At 33.0% G+C, this 27,914-nt stretch overlaps 3 protein-coding genes across 3 annotated transcripts; 2 read left to right on the top strand and 1 right to left on the bottom strand.

Moving 5' to 3' along the window:
* Nucleotides 1–2,821: 2,821 nt before the first annotated feature.
* On the top strand, nucleotides 2,822–5,615 carry LOC139511271 (uncharacterized). Its single transcript, XM_071297881.1, has 3 exons — nucleotides 2,822–3,072; nucleotides 3,625–3,780; nucleotides 4,289–5,615. The coding sequence occupies exons 1-3, from the start codon at nucleotides 2,874–2,876 to the stop codon at nucleotides 5,533–5,535; spliced, it is 1,602 nt and encodes a 533-aa protein (XP_071153982.1). The 5' UTR covers nucleotides 2,822–2,873; the 3' UTR covers nucleotides 5,536–5,615.
* Nucleotides 5,616–8,549: 2,934 nt separating this feature from the next.
* LOC139511270 (uncharacterized) lies at nucleotides 8,550–12,044 on the top strand. Its single transcript, XM_071297880.1, has 3 exons — nucleotides 8,550–8,801; nucleotides 9,725–9,886; nucleotides 11,197–12,044. The coding sequence occupies exons 1-3, from the start codon at nucleotides 8,588–8,590 to the stop codon at nucleotides 11,499–11,501; spliced, it is 681 nt and encodes a 226-aa protein (XP_071153981.1). The 5' UTR covers nucleotides 8,550–8,587; the 3' UTR covers nucleotides 11,502–12,044.
* Nucleotides 12,045–20,375: 8,331 nt separating this feature from the next.
* Nucleotides 20,376–21,472, bottom strand: LOC139510413 (uncharacterized). The gene is made up of 2 exons (XM_071296996.1): nucleotides 21,038–21,472; nucleotides 20,376–20,897 (listed from the first exon to the last, which is right to left on the bottom strand). The coding sequence occupies exons 1-2, from the start codon at nucleotides 21,470–21,472 to the stop codon at nucleotides 20,376–20,378; spliced, it is 957 nt and encodes a 318-aa protein (XP_071153097.1).
* Nucleotides 21,473–27,914: the final 6,442 nt, after the last annotated feature.

Raw genomic sequence — 27,914 nt, 5'->3', positions numbered from 1 at the left:
TCAGCATGTAATATATGGAACTAATAATAATAAGATGTACTAAGTTAAATTTTTTTAATAAATAGAAATTATAAATTTTCTAGTAGAAGAATTCAATTATTCAATTTTTTTTCTCCCGCCCTAATTCTAAACAGATGGTGTCTTTGTGTACGTAATTAAACACACCAAAAATAATCATATATCGGTAAAATTGTTCCAGCCATTATAATAAATCTGATATAAAACACAAGTTTACAGTGAAATTACTAATAAGGTGTCAACAATATTCTTGCCGATTTATGAAATGAAATGATTGTTTATATGAACGCGAGACTTGCCTCGCCTCAATGTTAGCTATGTAGGTGATAAGTATATTTTGGATAATTAAAAACACCCCAATAATTATATATCTTTAATATCGTGCCAGCAATAATAATAAAGCTATTAATGAATCATGTCAATAGTTAAACGGAGTAAAAAAGAAATCAGGGGGAAAAGACTGTTCTTATATAAACTACACTAATGAGATGTTCTGACCCCGAGCTAACTTTTCCTTATGTAAATCTATAATAGTAAACGTGTTATTGTATCCAAAGTTGCAAATGTCTTCCAGCTTTATAGAATCCTAATTTTATCAAACAAATACGAACTTTCAACGATTAACAAAACCGACACCGTTCAGTATGGTAGAATAAATGTGGAAAACAGCATCTAACCAATCTCCCTGAATATCAGACTCCCATCTTTGCTAGCATATATAAAAGGGTACGGATCTTTGCAGAGAGGAGAGGACTGGATCGTACCCTTGGCTAGCGAAGATGCTGGCTCCAGGCATGGGACAAACAGACCAATAATGTGGCGGGGCTCTAGATGTCCGTGAACACTTTATTCTCCCCAAACCTGTGACAAGCACAACACAAGAACGAACTTTAAAAGTTAGTTGGAAAAGGTTTAACTGATCAGATCGACACTACGCACATAACAAAACTCATAAATATTCAAAACAAATTCACATTGAACCGATAACATAGTACTTAACTTTATTAAAACTGTGGAAAGCCAATTATAACTAATACATAAGTCATGTTTCTAAAAATTAACTATCAATTAGATCACATCAAATGAATTTGAAACTTAAACAGTTAGAGAAAAGCATGATTTTTTACAATGCCAACATAAATATCTATAGGATGTAGGATCGAAAGTGTTCATAACGATATTGTCATACTTGTTTAGTCATACTTTACGACGGGTGCCACATGTGGAGCATGATCTGCCTACCCTTCCGGAGCACCGGGGATCACCCCTAGTTTTTTGTGGGGTTCGTGTTGCTTATTCTTTAGTTTTCTATGTTGTGTCATGTGTACTATTGTTTGTCTGTTTGTCTTTTTTCAGTTTTAGCCATGGCGTTGACAGTTTATTTAAGATTTATCTGTCCATCTTGTTTCTTTCCGTACTCTTTTAATTTATTTTCAAGAAAAATCAATTATCAATAGTATCAATGGAAAAGAGAGCAGCAGAAACGGGCCTTTCCATCAATCATAACAAGATCAAAGTGATAAAGTCAAACACAAAGTCCCAAGCAAGTCTGATAGTTAACACCCAAGCATTAGAAGAAGTGGTATCCTTTACATACCTTGGAAGCGAAGTGGATAATCCTGGCGGCTCAGATAAAGATGTAAAGACCAGAATTGGCAAAGCCAGAACTGCATTTTACATGATGAGGTCAATCTGGAAAGCACGAAATATCACGCTTAAGACCATAATACGCTTGTTCAATTCAAACGTAAAAACTATACTCTTATATAGAGCTGAGACTTAGAAAACAGCAAAATACCTGCTTCATAAACTTCAAGTCTTCATTAACAACTGCCTCAGGCGCATCCTTGATATCAGAAGGCCTGGGAAGATATCAAACAAAGATCTTTGGGAAAATACCAACTAATCCCCAGTTGATGAAGAGTTTAAAAAGAGAAAATGGCAATAGATAGGACACACTGAGGAAGCCAAAAACTAACATTACAAGGCAAGCCTTATAGTGGAACCCACAAGGAAAGCGTAGCAGGGGCAGATCAAGATACACCTGGAGAAGGAATGTTGCAGCCGAGATGGAGAAAGAAGGGTACAAGTGGCACGGTCTGGAGAGGCTAGCAAAAGACAGAACAAGGTGGAGAAATTTCGTTAGTGGCCTATGTTCCACCAAGGGGCAACAGGATTAAGCAAAGTAAGCATCAATGGAGACAATATTCAAAGATTTTTCAACAAAAAATCCTACTACAAATTAGGATGTGATATCCCGTTGTTATAAGGTTTCTATAGGTAATGCAAAACTTCCAAACCAAAATATTTGTTGACTTTCTTTAAATTGCACAAGGGCATTTTCATTACAAATTATTTCTATGGTACTGAGCGGAAGTTAAGAGTTTGAAAATGTTTATAGTTTAAAAATAAAAAAAAATTCTAAAAAGAAGTTGATTCACTATTGTTGTAACTTATAACCGTTAATTTGCAATATAATAATAATTTCACGTAATTTTCTATACAAATAAAGAAATATTTATAATTAATACTATTGTTTAAAACAAAACCTATTACAAAGTCATTTTCCTATGAATGCACAAGTAAGAGGGTCTGGATGGGGTTTACATAATAGAGAATTATTTTCAAAATATGCAGAATAGAGCATAAAAACAAACAACATAAAATAAAGAATAGAGAATAAATGTGTGCAAAATAGAGAATAATAGACAAAATAAATAAAGAGTAGAGAAAATGATCTAAATTATTAAAGAATAAGCAACTGAAGGTCCCTCTCTTATCCAGACCCTTATATAGTACGTATTTACTTTATTTTAATACCGGAAGAAAATATATATTTTATTAGAAGCTATATTATGGAGTGTAATAAACGTTTACTGAGGCCTAAGACTATCCAATTATTTGCTACATATGTCGGCTTTATTTTATACGTGGCATGTTTTGCTACACCTGCATGGATTGTGTATTCTGATGGTATCGTAAAGAGAACATCAGGTCTCTTTCAAATTTGTCTGGAAGATGGTCAAAATGGTTGTAGTGCTTTGGTAGCAAAAGGTATGGCTTACATAATTTGCACTGGTAAACTAGGATGAGACATAGTTTATAAGGGTCCAATGTATGAAGCTATATATTCACAACTGTCAGAAAAAAGGGGACACAAAAACAAAGAAAAAAATCTCAATGATTACATCGTGAATTTTGTATATACTGTTTATGCTTAACAGCAATTACAAAGCCAGTAAATTAAACTCAGTCTGGTTACAGATTACATTTGATATAAATTGTGATATGTACCGACGTTGATGTCATCATTACTGAACAGCAAGGAATGACATTACAATAAACCTAAATGGAAATATCTAAAGTTGCTGAAGAAAGTTCAAAATATAGAATGAAGACTCTTCACTCCATTTGGTTTCATCAATTCCAAGTTTTGACTTTTTGAGCGATATACATATATTATAGTATAAATTGATCATTCTTACACATGCAGGGGAGTAAAGCAGTAAAATTACTTAATGTACTGGCATTTAGTATTCTAAGTTACATAACACAACACAAATCCGCTTTTTTTTTATATCAAAAGTAATCATTTTAATATTTCAGATAACATACTTAGGACAGTCCAACCTTTAGGATGTCTTGGTTTAGTTGCTTACTTTTGTTTCTGTGTATCTGCTTCACTAGCACATTTCTGTTCAGACAAATGGAAGATGTTGAAAGGAATCAAGTTTCTAGCATTTATCAGTGCCTTATCAGCTGGTAAGATCTGTCTAACAACCACACTTTAACGGACAAACATACTATTGGTTTTGTAATCATAATCAAATGTATGCGACAAAAGAAAATTAATTGTAAATATGTTTTATTTTCTAATAAATGAAAATAATGGTAATCGCAGCAGTTTTAGATTCTTTACTACAACGTTAAAAAAAAGTAGATCATTTCAAAAAGACATTTTCAATTTTATGATTTTCTCGTAGGTAAAAAAAACCAAACGTTTCATCCAGATATATTTTTTACTATTCGATTAAATCTATATATCTTAAAGCAATCTGGTATATATGATGGGTTTTCCTTCAATATTTTTTTTATTATATATGATATGATTATGATTGATACTATTTATACAATTTTACACCATCACTATTTTTACCCCACCCCTACAAATCAATACAAAAATAACATTCTAAATTCACCAAAAATCTTTATACAACTGAATTTTGTTTGTGTCCTTCCTCTCGGTTTACTTCTCTTCCCTTTATTCCAGGAACTTTTGTTGCAATAGCCCATCTCCTGATTCTTCAGAGCAAGGTAGAATACAATTCTAGCCTGGGATACAGTGGTATTATTGGAGTGATTTCTGTATTTATTGCGCTTATTCTCTGTCCGTTTTATATATTGGATGGAATGAAAGCTAAAGATTTGAATATCAAAAAGAAACCCTTCTCACCAAACATTCCACCACAATCCTATCAGCACGAGGATACATTTGCCTGGTCGGACGGAATGAAATATAATAACCGAAATATGAAAAACAAACCTTTCTCCGCTAACACTCCACCACAATCCTATCGCCATGAAGACTCGTTTGCTTGGTCTGACACAACTAAATTCTGTGAACACGTCAGACATGGTGAACCTAGCGAGCCTAGTGTCAATGAAATTATTGAGGAAGAATCTAGTACATCGCCTAAACTTCTTCCATACAAACCTACCCCGATTCTGATGGAACCTACATTGATCGATTTAGAGCTGGAAGCCGATGAAGCTATAGCTGAACTAGAAAATGACGAGGCATTGGAAGAGATTAACCTAAAACCTTCTCGTACTCTAGTTCCGCTTAAACCTGCAACATCTTTATACTTCACCAATGAAGGCTTTACTCCTGATTTTGATGATGACTTTTATGAGTTATTGCCAGCAGATTCAGATCGATATTTACAACCAGTTACACCACTACCAGAAAATCTATCAGAAACACCTCGAACCCACGTCCTGCCATATGTTCAGGAAACAGAAATAGAAGAAAAAGAACTTGATTCTCCGGATCATGCATGTCTGACTCGTGAACCTGTAGCATCCGACCAAGATACGACTGATATTAAAGCGCCATCACTTTCCGTTTCACCATCCATACAGAATTGTGAATTCTTTAAGGACGATGAAATGTGTTCGTCAGGTCGTTCAGCATGTTCGACACCTATATCTGTAACATCCGATAAGCATGACCAATCAGTTTACGAGAGCGAAGACGACTCATCAACAACAAGCGAAGAAATGGACGAAAAGAATGAGATAACCAGAAATATGGACCAAGGCATGAATGAATTTAACAACGATCAAAGTCATGGATCTTTAACAGCTAGAAAATCTGTTCATTTTGAAGATAATGAGGACAAGGATGATGATATTTCCTCAGACAAACAACAACCATCACGAACAGCTCTGCCTGTACCAACTTTAAATTGTATACAGCTTTATCGAGATGAAAATTCAGATACAGACGATTTTTAAAGATACACTGTTTTAGAGTATGATCACGAGTTGTATTAATAAAATAAATCAATAGTGTAACAAGTTCAAACACATTTTCAAAGACGTCAATTTATTAGATTTGATTAAAACGCCATCTTAAAAAAATCATTAAAATATATGCTAGAGAAATGCAAAAGGTAAAATCACAAAATTACTTAACTCTGAAAATTCCCTAATCAAATGACAAAATCAAAAACTCAAACACATCAAACGAATGCACAACAACTCTCATATTCCTGACTTGGTACAGGCATTTTTTTATGTAGAAAATGGTGAATCGAACCTAGTTTTATAGCGCTTAATCTCTCACTTGTAAAAAAGTAGCATCAAATTCAATTAAATTGACAACGATGCGTGGACAAAACAGATATAGCAGGTACAAATGTCAATAATTGGGGTACAGCAATCTACATTGTGTTATAATCTTTATCACAATAAAACAAACAAAGAAGCACAAAAGGCATATACCAAATGTAACAACCTCATTCATTGCTTTCTTATTTATGTATGTCAAATCAATCCATAGAGGACTGAAAGATTTAAGTACAGGAACCGAATGGTTAGAATATAATAAGGTATTATAACTATATTATTTATCACAACAGGGAGACAACAAACATTATCCAAGCACAAATGAGATACAAACGTTAACCAATCATAAAAGAGATACAAAGATCAACAAATTAAAATTATAATACTAACTATATTTAGATCAAGCATAATGGAGATACAAAGTAAAAACACAAAAATACCGATAATCCCTAATCAAATGGCAATACTCCTATCATATTCCTGACTTAGTACACGCATTTTCAAAAGTAGAAAATGGTGGATTGAACCTGGTTTTATAGCGCTAGAACAATAACATATTAAAATACAATAGAACAATAACATAATGGCGGGATCTTTAAAAGTACAAAGTCACGTCATATGTACCAAAGAAACACAAAAAGTCATACGTACAAAACACACCAGCAAAAATGAAAATGTAATTTAAACAATTGAGGTACAAACTTTTAGCAAAGCTAACCACTTTGTCACATACTTTAGATCTTGGAGTACGGAGACAAATGGACTTTCGGAAAGGGTATCATAGGAAATGAAACTAACTATCAAATATAAAAAAGAAGATGTGGTATAATTGCCAATGAGACAACTGTCCACAAGAGACCAAAATGACACAGAAATTAACAACTATAGGTCATCGTACGGCCTTCAACAATGGGCAAAGCCCATACCGCATAGTCAGCTATAAAAGGCCCCAAATGACAATGTAAAACAATTCAAACGAGATCCACAGAAGCCTGCGTCTACGTGTTTGAGAATCATAGCCTTTCTGCTATCGCTTGGAGGCTTAGTCCTCTGTATTGTATCGTATTTATACCCAGCTTGGACTAAGTTCAGACATAATGGAGTTACTGGAGATCTTGGGGTACATAAAATGTGTGCCCGTGAGTCGGAGGGAGAATGGGACTGCAGAGATATTCAAGGAAAAGGTTAGTAAGAAGTAAAATAACAAAAATAAATTTATGTACAAAAAATGAACGAAAAACTAATATGTAACACATAAACAAACGACAACCACTGAAATCAAGCTCATGACTTGGGACAGGCACATGCATACATAATGTAGCGGGGTTAAACATGTTAGTGCTATGTTCATGTTTGGTTGACTTATGTTATATTGTTCCCTTTGAATGTTGTGTTCTGTATTGTGTCATTTTTAGTTTACATTGTTATATTACTGAATAAAAAGTAAAATCATAAAAATACTGAACTCCGAGGAAAATATAAAACGGAAATTCCCTAATCAAATGGCAAAATCAAAAGCTCAAACACATCAAACGAATGAGTAACAAGTATATTCCTGACTATGTACAGGCATTTTCTGATGTAGAAAATGGTGGATTGAACCTGTTTATTTTATCTTAAACTCTCACTTGTATAACAATAGCATCAAGTTCCATTATATTGACAAATAAAACAAACTGAAATAATAGGTTAAAAATGTCAAAAATACAACAGTCAACAATGTGTCACAATCGTTTGTTCAACTTGTCATTTTTTTCTAGCATGTGCGTTTACAATATATATATTTCAATACCAAAGTACAAATTATTAATAAATTAACAAGTCAAATTAAAAAATCGTGAGATATTACCCTGAATAAGTAAACATTACATAACAAAAACGCATTTCAAATAGTATCAACAGGTCAAATTAACAAGAATGTACAATTTGAGAGTACTCACAGTTAATGACAGCTAGTTAAAAGCTGAAAACAATAAAGAATAAAAGATCATGCATCAGCGATTTAAATCAACTAAAACACATCCAAGGGTTTAGTATTTAACGTCATGGACAGTAAAAAAAAATTTTTTTTCCTTTACTATTTGAATACTAAAAAAACTCTACAAACATACTTAAACGTATATCTTTATATTTTACTACTGAAACTGGTATTTTAGAACGTAAACGTGCATAAATTAAAAATCTAGGAAAAGTGCTTAACTATAAATTTGGTATTATAATAAAGTACAAACGAACAACAAAAATATGCCACGGAATCAAACAAAATGCTTGCATTTTCTGAAATGTGAGATCGGTTTTTAAGTTGATTACAGAACTCCCTGCATCAACGTTAATATATGAAGTAAAAAAAATTATAATGATTTGTAGTTCTATAAAAATCCGGTCACATCAACACAAATACGTATGTATAGTTATTAAAAGAGATATAGTTATTAAAAGAGGCATGTCAATCGTAGCTTTCTTATTGGATAATCAAACGTTTTGTAAAAGTGGGACAGTTAACAATAAGTGAAATACGTATCAAATACTAAAATGTTCTCTACTTGATTTATTATCTAGTTTTTGTTTCACTCTATAGTTTTGAATAGACGTCATGTCAATAAAACAATTGAATTCTTCAATGTTAAGTTAATGTTTTCCATGACTGCTTCAATTGTGTTTAATTATATAGAAAGTAATATTTAATAACAATTTTGTTGAACTAGATAAATAAAAGAAAATGGTTTGCTTACCACAGAAGCCTGCGTCTACGTGTTTGAGAATCATAGCCTTTCTGCTGTCGCTTGGAGGCTTAGTCCTCTGTATTGTATCGTATTTCTACCCAGCTTGGACTAAGTTCAGACATAATGGAGTTACTGGAGACCTTGGGGTACATAAAATGTGTGCCCGTGAGTCGGAGGGAGAATGGGACTGCAGAGATATTCAAGGAAAAGGTTAGTAAGAAGTAAAATAACAAAAATAAACCAAACTAGAGGGGAAAGGCATAACGGAGAGTGTCTTGTAAAACTGCAAAATCAAAACCTTATATTATTTTTGTGTCATTTGAACATAGCACGTATCTTATGGTCAAAAATATTTCATTTTCAGGGACTTTCCGATTGAATTTTCCTCGGAGTTCAGTATTTTTTAAAATTTTACTCTGAATACGACAATTGTAAACGTTTTATGTATTGACAGTGTTAAGCAGTTCTAGGCTTGTAAAATATCCGCTGTGAATGGCAATGGGAACCTTTGTGATGAACGAATAGCAGTTTAAAATACTAACAGTAATCAAAACATTGTATATCAACCCTTGTCGGTTATTTTAGTTTTCTGAATGATTAATACATTCGATTTAGTTTGTTCTTCGAACTATGTGTTTCTTTTCTTTGGTTAAGATTTTTCCCTTTGTATTTTATAATAGTAGGTCATATTATCTTGAAAAATTAAAGCCTCAGTTAAAACGAAGTAATACGTCAAATCTTCTGGCTATATGAAAATGAAGATTTGTCTTGTCATAAATGTTTTTAAAATAAAAATCGAAAGCCTATATCGGACCAGAGTAATACTTTTAATTATGGAACTGACATTGGAATACTGTAAACCAACTTACTTTCGTGAGCGATTTTATTTTCGCGAATTTCGAGAATAAATCAGGAACGCGAACATAGAAAACTTGGATTTTTCCTTATCTATCTACATGAACAACAAGTAAATTTGAGAACCACGGTAAGAAAGGGCTAAACGCGATATAAAATTTGCGCGAAAATAGGTAGGTTTATGTTTGTATGTTAAAAATAACACAAACTCACCGTTAAACCGAGGATAGTTAATAAAAAGAGTATTCATCAAGCTATATATTTTTTTAAAATTTCAGACATATTGTTTTTCCTGTTCCAAGCCTCCTTCTCAATAGGAATAGTGGCATATGCCATATTTGTCATCATAGTATCGATGACTTTTTGCTCCTGTTGTATCAAAAGCACGAGGGCTGTCGGAATGACCAAGTTCTTTGTTGTCATTGCTGACCTTATTACTTGTAAGTATATCTTATCTGGTAAAAATTGTTCATGAAAGTTCTATCGCGATTAACAAATTCATCATAGATACCAGGGTTAACAAAAATGCTGTACGAGAGACCTACGTTTCGTCCACAAAATACTCATCAGTGACGTTTGATTAACATAAGAAAAGAAGGCCAAAATAATGTTGAACGCATTACCTGTGTTTCATTCACAATAAAACTCATCAGTGAAGTTCGATAAATAAAAAAGAAAAAGACCAAATAAAGTAGGAAGTTAAAAAGTATTGAGATCCTTAAACTTCTAGATTTATACCAATACAGCTACGGTAATATAATCCTGATAAAATGATAGCGCCGCCGCTCTTCTAAAAGGTCACTTCACTTATCTTTATTTTCCCGCGTAAACACATACATGATTTACTCTTCATGTATACAGTTGATGTATCCGATGTTTTAAATTTTCATCGAATTTCGTAAAACAATGTAAAGAGCAGTGCCATATAAAGAAGAACACTTTGGATATACAAATAAAGACAACAGTAGTATACCGCTGCTCAAAAGTCATAAATATAAAATTTCCTTAAATATTTGATTGATTGTTCCTCAAGTACCGGGGTCAAAAAAAGAGGGGGCGCATTCCTCTGTTATATCAAACAACGGGGAAACAAGAAATTTAGAAAAAAATAGTAAAGGTTTATTGAATGTCTAGCTGATTATTACAATGTTAGCTAGTACGACTCAGGTGTATTTGTCTAAAACATATTTGTGTATTTTAATATTGCATTTATTACATAATATTGTCCTTAATACATAGTTCTTATTTTCCCCTGAACGTAAGGCATTATCAAACATGCATTAGTATTAAAAAGGAAGCTGTGATACGATTTTCAATGAGACAACTATCAACCACATACACATCAATTAGATGTAAGCAACTACAGGAAAGCTTGCAGCTTTTAACAACTCTCAAACAATGTAGGTTATTATAAAAGGCCTAACCTTTCATTCAACTACCTAAATAGGGGATTTGGTATAAACATATGATGATAAATAATTGTTTGTTGTTGTTGTCTGCTCTTTGGTCGGTTTGTTGCCTCTTTGACACAGTCCCAATATCCATTCTCAATTTTATACAGACAATCGTTCAACAACATCACTAATGAAGTTTAATTAATTGTTATAAATAAATTTATCCAGTGGTTTTAAAAACAGCAGAATAAAAATGTGAAGTTACTGGGAAAATCTTAGCAATAACAATTTTACCACACATGTCTCAGTAATATAAATATGATATTTGTTTTATTGTTTTTTTCCTTAAATTTCAGTTAACTGTTTGATGATCGCCATTGCAACAGGTTTGAAATCTGATTTCTTGGGAACATTAAGAATCAGTTACGGTTGTATCATGTGTTTAACGGCATTTGCTATTTCGGTAGTTTTGTGTCCTTTTTACTTGATCGATGCCAAAAATACCGCCAGAAAATTTAAAGAAGAGAAGAAATACCAGAAGTTCTCAAATATTCAGGAACATACTGATCCGGAAACTATCTCCAAGTCAAAGTTGACTTCAGATGCTTTATCAAAGGAGTTAAAAAACGACACCGTTTCTCCTTCGTCAGTTCATATGTGAAATAAAATCACGTTTTTAAATAATTGACAAATTAAAACAATATCATCTTTAGACAAATTCTCCACAACTGATGTCTTCATTAAAATATGAACTTAATTTTTTTGTTCAAAGAAAAAGCTACATTGGTTAAAATAATTGAAAATATTGTAACATTGTTCATTTATCTAATTAACACCAGCTTCTTGTTTCTCTCTATTTATTGGTGTAAATACTGTATATAGTACATGTACATACATTAATATAATTTAGTATTAATAGACGTTATAAGAAACGATTTTACAGGATAAGATTTCAATCTTGTATTTGGTTGGTCATAAGACAATATAGGGAGGTGCAAGTATAATATTATCCTAGATAATTTGCAAAGGTATGATGAAACTTACAAAATAAATTTTCTTTTGATGGATTAAGATGTACACCCTTCTATCTGGGAACACTGTCAACATTCCAATAGTGTACGCCAACGCTATAGTATTTGTATTCATGCATTTACTGTTAAGAATATTTGTAATATTTTAGATTAAAGAAATGGTACGAAAAAAAGAGTCACATTGTCTTTTAAAAAGGTATCGTTTTCCAAAATTTTAGTGTTACAGGAAAGAACTATCCAGATTATTAACAAGTTCTTCTGGTATTTTTCGCGATATCTTTTACTTTAATTTTTTGTATTTATCAATAAAGGCAACAGTATACCACTGTTCGAAATTCATATATCGATTGAGAAATAACAACAAATCCGGGTTACAAACTAAAACTGAGGGATCGCATCAAATATAAGAGCAAAACAAAAACACAACATTAAAATGTAATACACACAGGAACGAACTATAATATAACGATGAATGATTTCACTTTCTTTCTTATTTCAAATAAACATTAACATTAATTTTTCTAGAATGTTAACTCTTTAAATAAGATTTTTTATTAAAAATTTAAAGTTCAACTTATAGATTTTCCCTAAAAATTATCTACAATTGTACAAACAATTTCTGAGATCAATCATATATTTGCTCAAGTCACTGTTAAGTATGTCATCAACTTAAGTCGGATTATCACCTACTTATAGTACTGCAACCATAGTTCATTTTTTGAAACTTTAATGGTCCGGAAGAACACACACCCGAATTATATATCGACGGATAGAGGAAAAAGTGTACAATAAGAAAAGTTGGGTCGTAAATGTCCAGAGTGGTCACAATTTTGTGAAATTGAGGTCAAAGGTCAGACCTAAAAATATGAATATTTCAACTACAAGGACAGAAAGAAGAAATTTTCTGATATTTATTCAATAGAATGCTACAAAAACGATTCAATCATAAGCATATGATATACAAGATGTTAAAACGACAAATTTGACTACTTCTATGAAGAGCTGCCATTACAAAATGGCGTTGATATGGAACCTTCTGATTTTTTTCCATGTATGACATAGCAAAAGAAGAAGTGGCCTTGACCTTTTCAAATCCATAAACTTTCATATTGTGTATATTGTTTCACTTCAGTATATTACAGAATTGTTTTCTAAACTATAAAACACCAGTTTTTCAAATTATTTCAATATTTTTTCTATCTTTGAAAAAAACAAAATCCGAGCGCTGAAACAGTGTTTTTAATTTTGCATCTAAAAGTTGTGTATTTTGTGGAAACTAGTATCTAGTTATAGCTGAATATATATTGTTTATTTGCAAAGTCTGGACAGATCAGTTGTAACACAAACTATACCATAGTCACCCGAGGCGAGTGCGACGTTTAAAAAAAGTCAGAAGTGTTACTTGCCTTGATAAGGGGTTTGGTTGAGTGTAAAACAAAGTCAGTTTGGTGCATGAACATTGTCTTAGTGGGATAATCCTGGTAAAAAAACGAACTAATCAATTTTTTAAGGGAAGGATGAAAAATTACACAATGTAATGCCAATTTTCTAAAGTTGTACAAGAACAAGTTCGGCGCAGGACAGGATTTGTTCAAAGCAAACACAGTCTTTGAGTACAAATGCCATCTGGAGTATTAATACCGTCTTGATTCGGTCAAACTCGTCAGATATAGTCTTACCTATGCATAGGAAACACAAAACCAATGTGAGTACACAGTTTCGATCAATGTTCGTGACCCATATTCCCATATGCATATGCATGATATACATGCACGGCCAATGCCAAATGTAATGGGGCGAATGTTGTTATAGAAACGATTGATTTTGTAATAGCAATACATTTACGAACTTTTGTTATCTTTAGGGACAATATACGGTTAAGAAGTGCCTTTGTGTTATTTTTCATCAATTAACTAACAAATGAACTTAAGAGCCTAGGCTCCGTGTTGAATACCGGACCGTAACCTATAATGATTTACTTTTAATAAATTGTGACTTGGATGGTATGTTGTATCATTGGCACTCATACCACATCTTCCTATATCTATCAAGAAGCTATGCGGGCATCATGTCCATAGAAATACCAAAACGAGGACACAGCTCAAAAGAGCACTGACGGCAGGGTGAAGTAATTGTTTTTCTTTTAATGTATCCTTGATATTTACAGACACATCTAGGTGTAATTCTGAAAGTCTTAACAAAGAATTTCATTTTCCTGAAGCAGATATGGCATCCCCTATATTGAGTTCAGAGCTAAACTCTATATTTCATATCCCTTGGCCCCACTGTGTCTGAATTGTAAGGTGTCACAATATCTAGTTAGTTCTTGAGTTTGGCAGTTTGGTAAGCATCAGAGACAATCTTGGGTAAAAGTGATCGGTATATGTAGAGGATGTGCTACATGAGAAAAGCTTTTTCTTATGGAAGATCATCAGTAACAATCGTTATCAATGAACTGACAGCAAGTTCAAATTCTATATAATTTTTTAGTAACTGTTTTACCTAATTGCACAGGTGTTGACTTCAATAAGTACTTGGTAATGCATGGATAAATGATTACTCACATTAATTAGCACAACTGAAAAGAATGTCAACATGTTTAGAGGACTCAGTTTAGTGTAGTTTCGGTTTTTTATAAAGGTTTTTCTTTTACATAAAAAACCTGTTTTCATATCCAAACTACAAGGCGGAAACTGAGCTCGAGATCGTATAAAAGTGTCAGATTGTGAGGATAGATTCCGATCAGTTTGATCACATATATGGATTTCTGTTGTTTCTAATTTAAAGTTCCCCAAGGGTGACTTGGGAAACGAAATATGGTCACTTAGTCTTCTCCCGACCGGCAGTAAAACGAGCGTCCGTTTGGCTGTGCGGGATGAATCAAGTTCGCAGTCACGTCCGGTCAGAATGGGGACGTTTAATCCGATGCCTCGTGTAAAGAGAGTGCCACGTTCTTTGCAAGTTAAGAACCCTTGCAACAACTCTTTGAGCGGTCCGTTGGTGGCCTGTTGCAATGGAAATGTCTGTTCCAATCCAGTACACCATCATTTTCCAATGGCAGTCAAAATTTTCCTGACCATCATCCCGAATGGCCTCTATTATGACAAGACCTACCTATTGTTTTATTGTTAACTTGTTCTCGTCCTGAACATGCATGCACTATGTTCCACTTGACGTTAAGCAACCAACAATCAATCAATCAATCAACCTAATTTAAAGACGCAACCATTTTGCCTTCTGGTGCAAGTCTCCGGCATAACATCACTGATGATTCGCACAAGGAAAGCAGAATATCAAGAGAAGTTGGGTGTAGCATCACCTTGTCACACACCAAATATCAGCGAAACTTTAATAGTACTTTTCTCCCGACCACTTGCATGCATAATAATTGCTCTGAGGTTAAACATTGACATACAATGTATTTTCACACCATATCAACTATAGTCATTATCCGGAAAAAAACTCTTATCCGAAGGATTTGGTTAACTTTTATAAAAGTAAAAATTTTATTAACAAAAATATAACTTATTTAAAGAAAATACACGAAAGAACTACTATATATATTCAAATCACTGAAAAACAAATTAATTTCTCCTACAAAATCTACATAATCACATCGAAACTATCAAATTCATTGTGAAGGGGAAAAAAATGGTGGAGCTGAATGACGGATTGGAAATTTCCGTAATAAAAAAAAGGTATAAGTGATGTTTTTACTTTTGAGTTTTTGACCAAATTGTTTGGCATTTGCCCAACAAAATTTGCATGCAGTATCGCAATAATTTGTTTTCTCGTTTTCAAATAAAAACGCGTTAAATTTCTATATAAAAAAACAACCAACTTTAAGTTTGGAAGTTTTACTCGGGGATGGTATTATAGTTACATTTGTATGTCTTCATCATTCCGATGATCCTTGATGATATGTGCATAGAAAATATTCACGAAAATAGCAGGAAATTTAACCAAAAAATATGTTTTTGGATTTTAAGGTAACTACCCAAAACCCTAAATTGAGGGGTACCCCGATTAAAGGGATAAAATACAAAAATGTGACCATAGAAACCATAGAAACTTTTTTCGACCAGACGGATATTAAAATATAGATATTATTCTATCATTTAAAACAATTTGCAGCCGTGTGTTATTCCGGACCATTAAACTCGTTAACTAAGCGTCTTTTTCGATGTCAGTTGCAGTACTATTAGTACAACAAAGTATCATCAGTGAATATTCCAATTCCAACATGAATATCATCGACAATGTCACCTATATACACCAAAACAAAAAAATGAGGATCCATTTTAAGTCAATTCGATCGGTTGATATTAGTTTACAAAAAAAAGTTTTCAACAGTCTATCATATATTCAAATGACATTTGTGTACTCATTGGGAGATCAGTATCCATTTTAAACAATACAGAACTGGCATGGAGTCAGATATCAGTCATTGACGTCATAAAAGACTTAATAAGCGTTAAAATATCTCTATTCATTTTTATGGTATATTATTATACTTAATAATGGGTTCGTTAAGAACAACATGAAAATGAATCACGATTTACTGTAAGCTAATTATATGTTTCCTAGTTTGTTAGATTTTGTTTGATATCAACTCGAGTCATTTAATATGAAAATATGTATAAACTTGTGGCAATTTGTTTTATTTTATATATCATTGTACATGTTGTAATTGAAATGAAATCACGAAATTTAAAATCAAACGATATCGTATGCGCGAGTTTGTTAAAATCATCTTTCCTATTGTAAATTGTTTTTTTTCGAATATCATACTTTTTCACGCAACGTGAGCTCAGAAGCTTACTATTACGAGACTCCTGCAGCATGAAAAGTACGAACTTGCTCTAATATACATCAATCTTTCAGTACAATGGACTGTAATTGTCGATTTGCTTACCATCATAATGAATTAACCCAAACTGCATTATGTAATCAAATGTTGACTTATTGGTATTTCTAATATTACAAAAAGATACGAAAAAAATAATATAACATTAGTACTAACTCCGAGGAAAATTCTCAACGGAATGTCCTTAAGCAAATTGCAGAATCAAATGGTATCCACAAGATGCGCATTTCGAAAAAAAAAATGATATTGTTTTCATTAAAGCTCAAGGTCAACATATATTTTAAAGAGCAAACACTTTTGAATAACAGAGCAACACCAAATAACTACCGAAGGATATTGATCAATGACAAAAATTGTAATGTCGATGACAGTGAACGTATAATGAGCGTAACTGATAACGTATATAATTAATTATGCTAATTTTCAATGGTTGCTATCTACTGAGAATTACAATTTTTCAATATCACTCTTCCTTTCCAGAAAATTATCCTATGCAACCAACAACCCAGCCTCCTTTTGGATGATTTTTACTTGTATTAACAAATCAGATAAAACATAACAAAAGTGTTTTTTTTATGGGTAAGTTGCACTTGTCAGCTATTTTTTGTTATTCAATCACTATAGATGGATCTTAAAATTCGGTGAAAACAAATGTAATGATCATCAGAAGTAATAGAATATTTATCATCCTTTATGTTATGATTATCAAAAGGATGACAGCCCAATTATCATTCTCAAGGTATGACATAAATGCGGTAACACTACTTATTCAACATCTAAATGAGACGTCAAAAGCAAGTTATTGACATTACATTAACCAATAAGTTGACTTTTATGTACCCACCTTACATATAGCTTTATCATAAACAATTCAAAAGGATGTCATTTTATGTTTGTGTTTTGTTTGGTCGTCAATATTCTTATAGTCAAAAATACCAAGATTATAATTTAATACTCCAGACGCGCGTTTCATCTACATAAGTCTCATCAGGGACTCTCAGATCAAAATAGTTATGAAGCCAAACAAGCACAAAGTTGAAGAGCATTAAGAACAAAACATTCCAGAAAGTTGTGCTAAATAGGGCTAAGGTGATCTATTCCTGGAATAAGAAAATCCTTAGTTTTTCGAAAAATTTAAAGTTTTGATACAGGAAATTTATAAAAATGACCATATAAATTAACTCATCATAGATACCAGGACTAAATTTATTATACGCCAGACGCGTTTTTCGTCACAAAAGACTCATCAGTGACGCTCGAATTTAAAAAAGTTAAAAAGGCCAAATAATTGATATTCATGTCAACACCGAAGTCTGACTACTAGGCTGGTGTTACCATCGGGAACGAAACGTCCACTAGCAGTGGCATCTACTCAGTTGTTTAAATAGTTATCAAAGGTACCAAGAATATAATTTAATACGCCAGACGCGCGTTTCGTGTGCATAAGACTCATCAGAGACGCTCAGATCAAAATAGTTATGAAGCCAAACAAGCACAAAGTTGAAGAGCATTTGAAGGTCCTCTATGGTCATATTCATCTTGAAATGTTTCGGTTCTTATACATCCTTGCTTTTAAGATATTCGATGTAATGCGTTCTGATGAAGACATATACTATTGTTTGTTTGTCTTTTTCTAAGATAAGTTTAGCTATGTACTTTTTGGCAGTTTCATTTGTTTTTTATAAATCCTTAGCGTTGAGTTTCCATATGCTCATATTTCAGAGAAGAGATTCAAAAGCATCCAAGTTACATATAACAGTGGCGCTCTGATCAATACATCTGGAAATAAAATAGGAAGTTGAGGTTTGAATTCAAAAACGTTGTACCAAATCTAACTGTAAAAATGAAAACATTTTGTAAATTGAATACTTCCGAAGCCCCTTTTCTGCAATATTTTTATCATGAAAACTCAAGTATTTTAAATAAACAAAACAGTGAAGGCCTATATGACCAAAAAGGACCTAAAATAATAACCAAATGAATCGAAGGTAAACGTTGTCTAAGGGACTTTAATGCTTTCATGCAAAAAGAAAGGCGAAAGATACCAAAAGGACATTCAAACTCAAAGTCGAAAATAAACTGAAATGCCATGACTAAAAAAGAAAAAGACAAAACTTTTATTTTCTACATCCAAGTTATTCTTTGGATTTAACTTCAGTAGAAAATTCAAATATTAAGCAAGATATATTAGAAATGTAACAGTCATAATATATGACTAAAAAGGACCTCAAATGCTAGCAAAAGCCATCTAATTAGATCAAGGAGTTTAAAGAAAGTCTGGATTTAACTATTTTGATCTGAGCGTCACTGATGAGTCTTATGTAGACGAAACGCGCGTCTGGCGTATAAAATTATAATCCTGGTACTTTTGATAACTATTTAACACCATCAAGAACACCCATTGTCGAGCATTTAAAAACCACAGACTAATAAAAATCAAAACAGTTAAAATACTTACCAAATCCAATTAAAGTCACTTCGCCTGTTAGAGTTGACAAATTTTTTTAAAAAGATTTATAATCATCAGAAATACTCAAAGTTAAATATTTAAAAAACAAAAATGTACAAGAACCTAACCAGCTGACGAGCTATATGACCTAAAACTTATTGCCAGATCTATCTAAGGTCAACAACTTTTCCTTTTTGACAAAACTTATTAGACGACGATTCTTGTCAAATATTTTAAGGTCAGTTTACAATAATGGACGTACAAGGAAAAGGAGGTTAATAAGGTAAAGAAAAACTATTTCCTACTAATATCAGTCGTAATGAATATAACACAATTGACACCTCAAGTTTATTCCAAAATATTCCAAGTTACAGTGAAGTGACTGGATCCACAGTATAAACAGTAAGATGAGATTGACTACAAAGAAAATGAAATCATCATAAGATTTATACCAATAACAATGTTCAAATCATTCATAAAAATATAAACATAGGTGTGAAAATATAGAAAACAATCATTGTAACATCTAGGTTTTACACAAGTAATGAATAAAGTTCGTATTTTCGAAAATAAACAATTATCAGATTGATAATATTTATCATTGTCTCAAGTTCACATTAACGGCATTGAAATAGTTAAATTACTTTCATATTATCACAAAATGCATATAATAAATGTAAAAATCAACATACCTTATTTGTTAGACTCTGATATTTCTATATTATTCAAAATTAAAGGGCTCAAAATTGTCGTGACCCATTTCTCAATTTTCAGGGAATATATATGATGGGGAAAGTGTCCAATGTACCTAGGTTAGATTCATCAAAAATCAATAAATTTGCAAAACGAAATTTGTTACAATTCTAAACAAGAAATTGGCCTTTACATAACAGCCCCTAAATTGGGTTCTTATCTAGAACACAATTACCAAGAATAAATCAAAAGACAATTATATCATAAATGTTCTTCAAATGTCTATCATATGAACACGAGTTTGGTGGCAGCTGTGGTTTTTTTAGTCAACTTTTACAAGAAGGCACAGTTTCGCAATTGGTCTCATCAACACAGAATTTGCGGTTTTCACTTTGACAATTCTAACAACATTGTCCTTGTCTTTGATTAGTTCAACCACTCGAGCCATGTTCCACGAATTTCTCGGTGCATTTTCGGAAATGAGAACTATGTCTCCTACTTGCATATTTCTTGTCGGTTTTGTCCATTTTGTTCTGCACTGCAATAGAGGTAAGTATTCCTTTCGCCATCAAGTCCAAAATAGATCAGCGAGATACTGAATTTGTCTCCATCGCTGACATAGCTGTCGGTCTTAGAGAACACACCAGGTGAAAAGCTTTCACTCGGACGTTGAAGTATCAAGTGATTCGGAGTCAATACATTTAAGTCTGTAATACTATCTGACGCTTCTGTGATCGGACGTCCATTAAGAATACTTTCTACTTCACAGAATAGAGTCATTAGTCCTTCATCAGTGAGGCGAATGTTCTGTTCATGCATGACTGAATAGAATACCTTACGCACTGATCTAATAAGGCGTTCCCATACACCTCCAAAGTGTGATGCAGACGGCGGATTAAACCCCCACTGAATGCGTTTCTGAATCATGAATTCCTGTATTTGATTAAAGTTCCATCTTTTTATTTCTTCTCCTAGTTCCTTTTCTGAACCAACAAAGTTTGTTCCATTGTCTGTCCTCTTCTCGAAATAAATCTCCTTATAGCATTTATGCAAGAGTCAGTGTCTAATGAATATGCCAATTCGAGGTGTATCGCCCTAATAGTCAGGCATGTGAAAATCACACCATATTTTTTAACTACACTCCTTCCTTGCTTTACCTCAAAGGGTCCAAAGAAATCTATTCCAATTATTGTGAAAGGCGGATCATCAGCCTGAAGTCTTTCTTTCGGAAGATTTGCCATTTTCTGTTTTGCGCATGTTCCTTGATATTTCTTACATCTGACGCATCTAGACACTAAGCCTTCAATAATAGTATTAGCTCCTAATATCCAATATTTTTGTCTAAGAATGGCTAAGATTGAATTTTTTCCTAAATGTTCAATTGAACGATGAATGTTCTCAATAATAAGTCTTGATATCGGTAAGTCCTTAGGCAAGATGATAGGGTGTTTTATTTCGTACGAAATATCCGATCGCTCCAATCGTCCACCAACTCTAAGCAATCCATCTTTGTCGACGAATGGATCCAGTTTGCTTAGTTTTGAAGAAATCTTGAGAGGACATTTCTTTTCCATTTGAAACCTTTTGTCCATGTTGTCGCTGTTGATTCGTACTTCTAGAATTTGAATAATTCATGGCGATGTTGCCATATGTCGGATCTGTAGCTTTCTTGGCTTCTGCTTTTACAAAGCTCACAAAGTCATTAAATTTAACTGTTCTATGTGAATCCTTTACACGAAAAACAACATTTCTCCAGCGATCATGCATATGGAAGGGCAATTTTGACATCAGACGTTTCATATTTTCAGAGTACTCTAAAACGCGTCCGGCTTCAATACTCTCCGTGCCATACTGACATTCAACCAAAAACAATGCTAATTCATCCAAAGATTGAATATCTCCTGATTTAATATTTGGCCAATCCTATGCTTTTTTAATAAAGGCTGAGGCCATCACGTCTGTATCACCATATCGCTCTTCAAGATGACGCATTGATGCCTTATATGCTCTATCGCCTGGCAGGTGACTGTAACTAGATACTACCTTATGCGCTTCTCCAAATGTCAGCTGCTCGAGGTAATTCATCTTCTCATCATCTTGTTCACAGTTCAAAACAACCTTTGATTCAAATTGTCTTAAAAACTCCCTATATTCCAATGGGTTTCCATTAAATTTCCTTATTTCAGGCGTAGGTTTTCTCAAATGTTGGACCATACTTTGAAAAGCTGTTTCTGCAGAAATGTTCGGATTTATCGTCAAACTTTGAATCGGCATAGATGTTGTATTGTCGATATGGGTTGGTCCATAAGATTCATGAACATTTTGTTTCGGAAGTTTAGAAGTGTTTTTGATCATGTTGACGGACGATAGATTCACATAATCTAAGTTACTTGTTTCCTTTAAAATATCTGATTTCTTTTTAACTGGTTGAAATATTTTTGCCATCGGATTTAAAATTGCTGTTTCGATAGCTGCCTGTACTGTACTTTGCAAAGGTTTTGATTTCAATTCAACATTTCCAAATTTTACTTTCGGAGTTTCAACATGGTCAATTTCACCCTTTTCGAACTTGTCGTATATGATAGCCTTTGCATCAGCTACAGCTATATCAGTTTGCATTTGAAGATCATCTTCATCTAACTGTAATGTCATTTTGGCCATTTCAAGTTCTCGCTTACGTTTCATTGCTTGTCTTTTAGCCTCAAGCTCAATCCTTTTTCCCTCGACTTCAAGTCGTTTTGAAGATACTGCTGAGCTGCCCGCACTTCTTACTTATCTCCCATGAACACTTGCCTGCACTTTCACTGGATTTGCATTGAGATATTATTGTATCTTGAATTGACTGTTCATTAGAAAAGTATCTCTTGTAGTATGAACTTTCATGTAATCTTCCTGCTCAAGGGCATTCAGTTTATCAAAATGAATTATATGTTGGATATGAATAAATAAAGGCAATAGTAGTATACCGATGTTCAAACTCATAAATCCATGGACAAAAAACAAAATCGGGGTAACAAACTAAAACTTAGGGAAACACATTGAATATAAGAGGAGAACAACGACACAACACTACAATGTAACACACACAGAAACGGACCAAGCAACAGACAAAATCCCACGAGAATAACAAATATAACATCATAACCAAATACATGAGCATTTGAGTCTCCTATTGCATTTATTACTCATATGGCCTTTCTTAAGACAACCAAAACAATATCCCTTAGATTTCAAGTAAGCGATTCGGTCTTCACGTGGACGAGCTATAAATCGTTTACATTTGTCTAAAACATGTGTACCTTCACAATAGGAACAGCGCATCTCAGTATGTGCATTTTTTGTCACATCACATACATTTGAAACCTTTTGTCCATGTTGTCGCTGTTGATTCGTACTTGAAATTGTTCATATTACTGCATCCAATTTCCATACCGCAATCTTATTGTCTCGAATGTTTCGTTATCAGAAATCAGTCTTATTATTTTTTCACTTAATCTTTTCAATCCATCATAGGATTTGGTTATTTGTTCTTCACTAAATTTTTTACCTTTATCGGTATACTTTCTTGGTCTAGCTCCGCCTATCGCCTCATAGGTCTTCTGTTCTTCCTGTTCATCTGTTTTATTTGTTTCAAAGTTCTTATCCATATTTAATTCTGGTTGTACAAATTCTCCTAACTCTGTGTCCACACTTTTCAAAATTATATTTTGATCTATTTTGCGGTCAACCTTTTCTGTGTCCTCACTTTCAAATTCCATTAATAGACTGGGTTCTTCCTTGTGTGACTTGCTCATATTCGTCAAATAAGTCAATGAATATTTCCCACTAATATCAGTCGTACATGTAATGAATATAACACAATTCACGCCTGAAGTTTATTCCAAAATATTCCAAGTTACAGTGAAGTGACTGGATCCAAAGTATAAACAGTAAGATGAGACTGACTACAAAGAAAATGCAATCATCATAAGATTTATACCAATAACAATGTCCAAATCATTCATAAAAATATAAACATAGGTGTGAAAATATAGAAAACAATCATTGTAACATCTAGGTTTTACACAATTGTCGTGACCCATTTCTTAATTTTCAGGGAATATATATGATGGGGAAAATAACCAATGTACCTAGGTTAGTTTCATCAAAAATCAATAAATTTGCAAAACGAAATTTGTTACAATTCTAAACAAGAAATTGGCCTTTACAAGAACGTTGATTGCCAAGTAGCAGCAACAAGAAATATCAAACATAATTACCTCCTTAATTTTACATAAAAGGCGGATCATTCCAAATCCGATAGGTGTTAAAGCATTTAGTTTGCATTATACACATTGATTATTTATGTATATTATCGCTTGTATTCAATAGAAGAGAAAAGTCACGATATTGTGCGGTCTACGTTTATGTAAGTTATTTCCACATAATAGAAATGACAGTTATTAAAAAACGCCGTAATTAAGTTCTGATTTGATGGCCGTAATTAAGTTCTAATTTGATGGCCGTAATTAAGTTCTGATTTGATGGTTGTTGTTTTCCGTTTGTGTCGTTGGTTGATAACGTCTCACATTTGATTGAGTCATTTTTATGGATTTTTTTAATTTACATTGGAGTTCAGAATCTTTTTTTAATTCTTTTCATGACATTTGAAGTATAATACATAGATGTGTGTATAACTTCATTACATGTGTAGCCATGGATGTGTGTAGTACTAATAGTACCTACTGCAATGTTACATACTCAGGATATTATCCATTAGAAGAAATGGATACATATATTGCGGTTAAGTGTGTTCAGATAACGTTCTTTATATTCATATGTGTTATAGTTGTAACAATAGATGTACATATATTTAGAGTTGTATACAAACATGAAAACCTCCAGATACCAGCAAAGGGTATTCTTTCTGTTATTTTTGTACTAGACATATGCCAGATTCTGTTTTATTCTGTAGTGTCGACAGTCTTGATCGCATCTCATCAAAAAGTTTGGTTAACTGTGCAAGGAGCACACTCCTGTATATGAAGTCCGTATAGTGTAAACAAACACGAGAATAACGTATCAATTGTGATATGTAAACACGATACGAAGGGGCAGAGGGTATGTTACTGCTGAGAAATGGGAAATTGATAATTAGGAAGTTGAAATCGTCCCGTTTATCGTAGATTTTTCTGTGAAGTCGTCCATCTGCGTAAATATTGAGAAAAGGATCAAGGTATGAAGCAGTCCTTATAGTATCAGTAGTATCCTTAATTTCAAGTTCGCTGGCCTGGGATAGATGAGATGTAAGTATTGGCTGAAATATGGGTTATTCAAAGATAGAACATCATCAATATATCGGAAAGTAATTAAGCAAGGTGCCTTTCCTTTTTGTCTTTTAGAAGGTTCTGAATGAATTCTGCTTCATAAGAGTACAAAAACATATCCGCCAGCAGGGGTGCACAATTAGTACCCATTGGAATATCTACTGTCTGTTGAAATATAAATCCTCCAAATTCAACAAATATATTGTCGATCAAAAAGTCCAGCATTTTGATAATATCATTTTCAGTACATTTTCTGGAAGATTCAGTGTGATTCTTCAGAAAAAAATGAATTATTGTAACCCAAAACAAGAAATTAGTATCTACGATTCCCATTTTTATAGAAAAAGCTCTGTTTTGATATGAGATGGTGAAGTCGATCTTTCAACTGAGCATGGGTAATAGTAGTGTATAGCGTAGAAAAATCAAAAGACGTTATGTTGCTGCAAAATTGCATAGATTGTGATCGAAGATTAAGCAGTAGATTTTTCGAATTTTTGAGAATCCACATCTGGTTAACACCACTGGTAGAATATATTCATCACAATATTTTTGAAGCCCATCTTTAACTGTAGAAAGAATAGTAGTTAGAACTTAAGAAAGATGTTTAGTCGAAAATTTTGACAACCCATCTATGTATCGTTCTTTATATGGAGTTTTGTGTAATTTAGGTATCCAGTATAATGAAGGTAAATTTTCTCCATTTTCTTTGATGTTGATATCAAAAGAAAGAAGGACAGATTTATGATTTTGTAAAATTTCGTCATTGGTAAATGATGTTAAAGAATATGTAGGGTTACCAGTAGTTTTATTTTTTCCAACCTCTGTTGTGAGACATTGCAAGTAATGTTTTTTACATATGTAGACAATATTATTGGAGGCTTTATCTGCTGGAACAACGACATAGTTGTCATGCAAAGAGGATAAAGCATCCACAACATCTGGATTCTTGAAAGGGCTAGTAACCTTTGTAGTCATATTACATCGTAATTTTTGTATGCGCCTCTGAATGCATGATCCATTCAGAACAAAGTGTCCAGGTCTGGTTCGCGCTTTACCCATTTTCTTGCTTAGTCCTCAACTGCATCCATCTGTAACTTGAAATTCTTTTTCCAGTTGATGGGCTGGAGAATTCTATATTTTGGTCCCTTGGCTAATAACTCTCTTAGTTGTTCATTCGTAACGATGCCAAGGTCACCAGTAATAATATGACCAGCTGGACTATAATTGTATTGTGACGATGCACAGGAGCAATCCAGAGGTTTGGACTTCGTATCTTTGAGGTTAAAGGCCTCTAAAACTCTCTTGTGGTTGAAAATCTTGGATTCAATAGACTTGGTGTAAGTATAAGAAATAACAGATGTAGCTTTACTTTTGAAGTAATCAGGTTTTTTGTATAGATTTTTGATGGAAAATATTGCTAATATTTACCGCATCTAAACCTTTATTGGCGAATTCTACCTTAAAAAATTAACGTTTTTCCTCATTATTGGAAATAATAGTTTTTAAAGAGCTTGAATACACAAATGACAAATGCTCTTAACTTCGCTGAATCACATAAATATCTTCCTTACAGCAGCTGTATCATGTAGCAGTCGAATCCTTTTTTCGAAATAATATTTTTTTTTTAATAATTTGCTAAAATTATAGTTTTAATTATCAGAAAACGGTAATTAGATACAGATGTAATGATATAACGATGCTAAAATAATGTTACCTCTTATAATAATTATACTTATATCATAATCAATTCATTATAGTAGAAGGAGTAGTAAAATAAAGGCTAGTAGAAGCGGTAGTAGTAGCTGTTGTTATGGTATAGTTCCCATGCTTTATGCATGTATAACGACATTAAAGTTTCTTTGCAGTTTTTACTAATATAACATTGAGCGTATATAGTTAGGCTTAAACTGCGATTCACCAGACGTGCGTTATCTTTTCTTCATAAGACTCGTCAGTGACATCAATCGTATGCAGTAAAAAAAAAATTATGATGAAAATATGCTTGTTTACATAACTTGTCTTTGTATGTGACCTTTTGGTAAGTATGACACGCGTATAAAGTAGTCTACAATAAACAGTAATTTCTTTATTATCAATCAAGCGTGATGTATAATATATAAAAGGACACCTGAATAATACGTTTTTGCATTATACATGTAGACCACGGTCGTAGATTTTGGTCGTAAGATTTGTCAAGAAATGTTTATTGTGTTCATAAAACGCTAATAAATTATTCTTTGCCCTACTAAATTGATCTGTTAAGTGAGGCCTAAGTATTCTGTATATTTACAAAACTGCGTATTTCAAAAAAGTATTTCTAGTACCATGAGCTGCTACTTAACATTGAACTATTTAAATTTTGTTTTTGTCCTACAAAAAAGTCAATCGATTACCATCCCTCAATTAAACGTAAACGTGACTTTACTGTTAAATATTTTCAAACATTGTTCATCAAAGTATTTCCGATGTTTTGTCATCTTTGTTGATCATCTTTGTTGATAATTTTGTTGTATATGGAATGAAATTCAAAACAGTATGGCTGTGGCCATTGATTGACACATTAAATTCATCCATTGACTGGGACAATTTACGTGAACGTTTGTCTGTAACGACCACTGTTCACGACGTACCTACGATAGACATTTAAACTGTGGGGTCACCAAAGGTTTCTTAACGCCTTTAATTATAAAATAATACTAAAAATTAATCAGGAATAACCTTTAGGTTT

The sequence above is a fragment of the Mytilus edulis genome, chromosome 2 (assembly GCF_963676685.1).
Source record: "Mytilus edulis chromosome 2, xbMytEdul2.2, whole genome shotgun sequence".
Classification (NCBI taxonomy): domain Eukaryota; kingdom Metazoa; phylum Mollusca; class Bivalvia; order Mytilida; family Mytilidae; genus Mytilus; species Mytilus edulis.
This window is presented reverse-complemented; position numbering and strand designations above follow the sequence as displayed.

Excerpts from the sequence above, each read along its gene's own strand:
- LOC139511271 (XM_071297881.1), top strand. The coding sequence starts at position 2,874 with ATGGAGTGTAATAAACGTTTACTGAGGCCTAAGACTATCCAATTATTT. Across the intron at positions 3,073-3,624 it reads TAGTGCTTTGGTAGCAAAAG|ATAACATACTTAGGACAGTC; the intron begins GTATGGCTTACA and ends TTAATATTTCAG. Across the intron at positions 3,781-4,288 it reads TATCAGTGCCTTATCAGCTG|GAACTTTTGTTGCAATAGCC; the intron begins GTAAGATCTGTC and ends CCTTTATTCCAG.
- LOC139511270 (XM_071297880.1), top strand. The coding sequence starts at position 8,588 with ATGGTTTGCTTACCACAGAAGCCTGCGTCTACGTGTTTGAGAATCATA. Across the intron at positions 8,802-9,724 it reads CAGAGATATTCAAGGAAAAG|ACATATTGTTTTTCCTGTTC; the intron begins GTTAGTAAGAAG and ends TTAAAATTTCAG. Across the intron at positions 9,887-11,196 it reads CATTGCTGACCTTATTACTT|TTAACTGTTTGATGATCGCC; the intron begins GTAAGTATATCT and ends CTTAAATTTCAG.
- LOC139510413 (XM_071296996.1), bottom strand. The coding sequence starts at position 21,472 with ATGGACAAAAGGTTTCAAATGGAAAAGAAATGTCCTCTCAAGATTTCT. Across the intron at positions 20,898-21,037 it reads ATTTCTTTGGACCCTTTGAG|AGGACAGACAATGGAACAAA; the intron begins GTAAAGCAAGGA and ends TATTTCGAGAAG.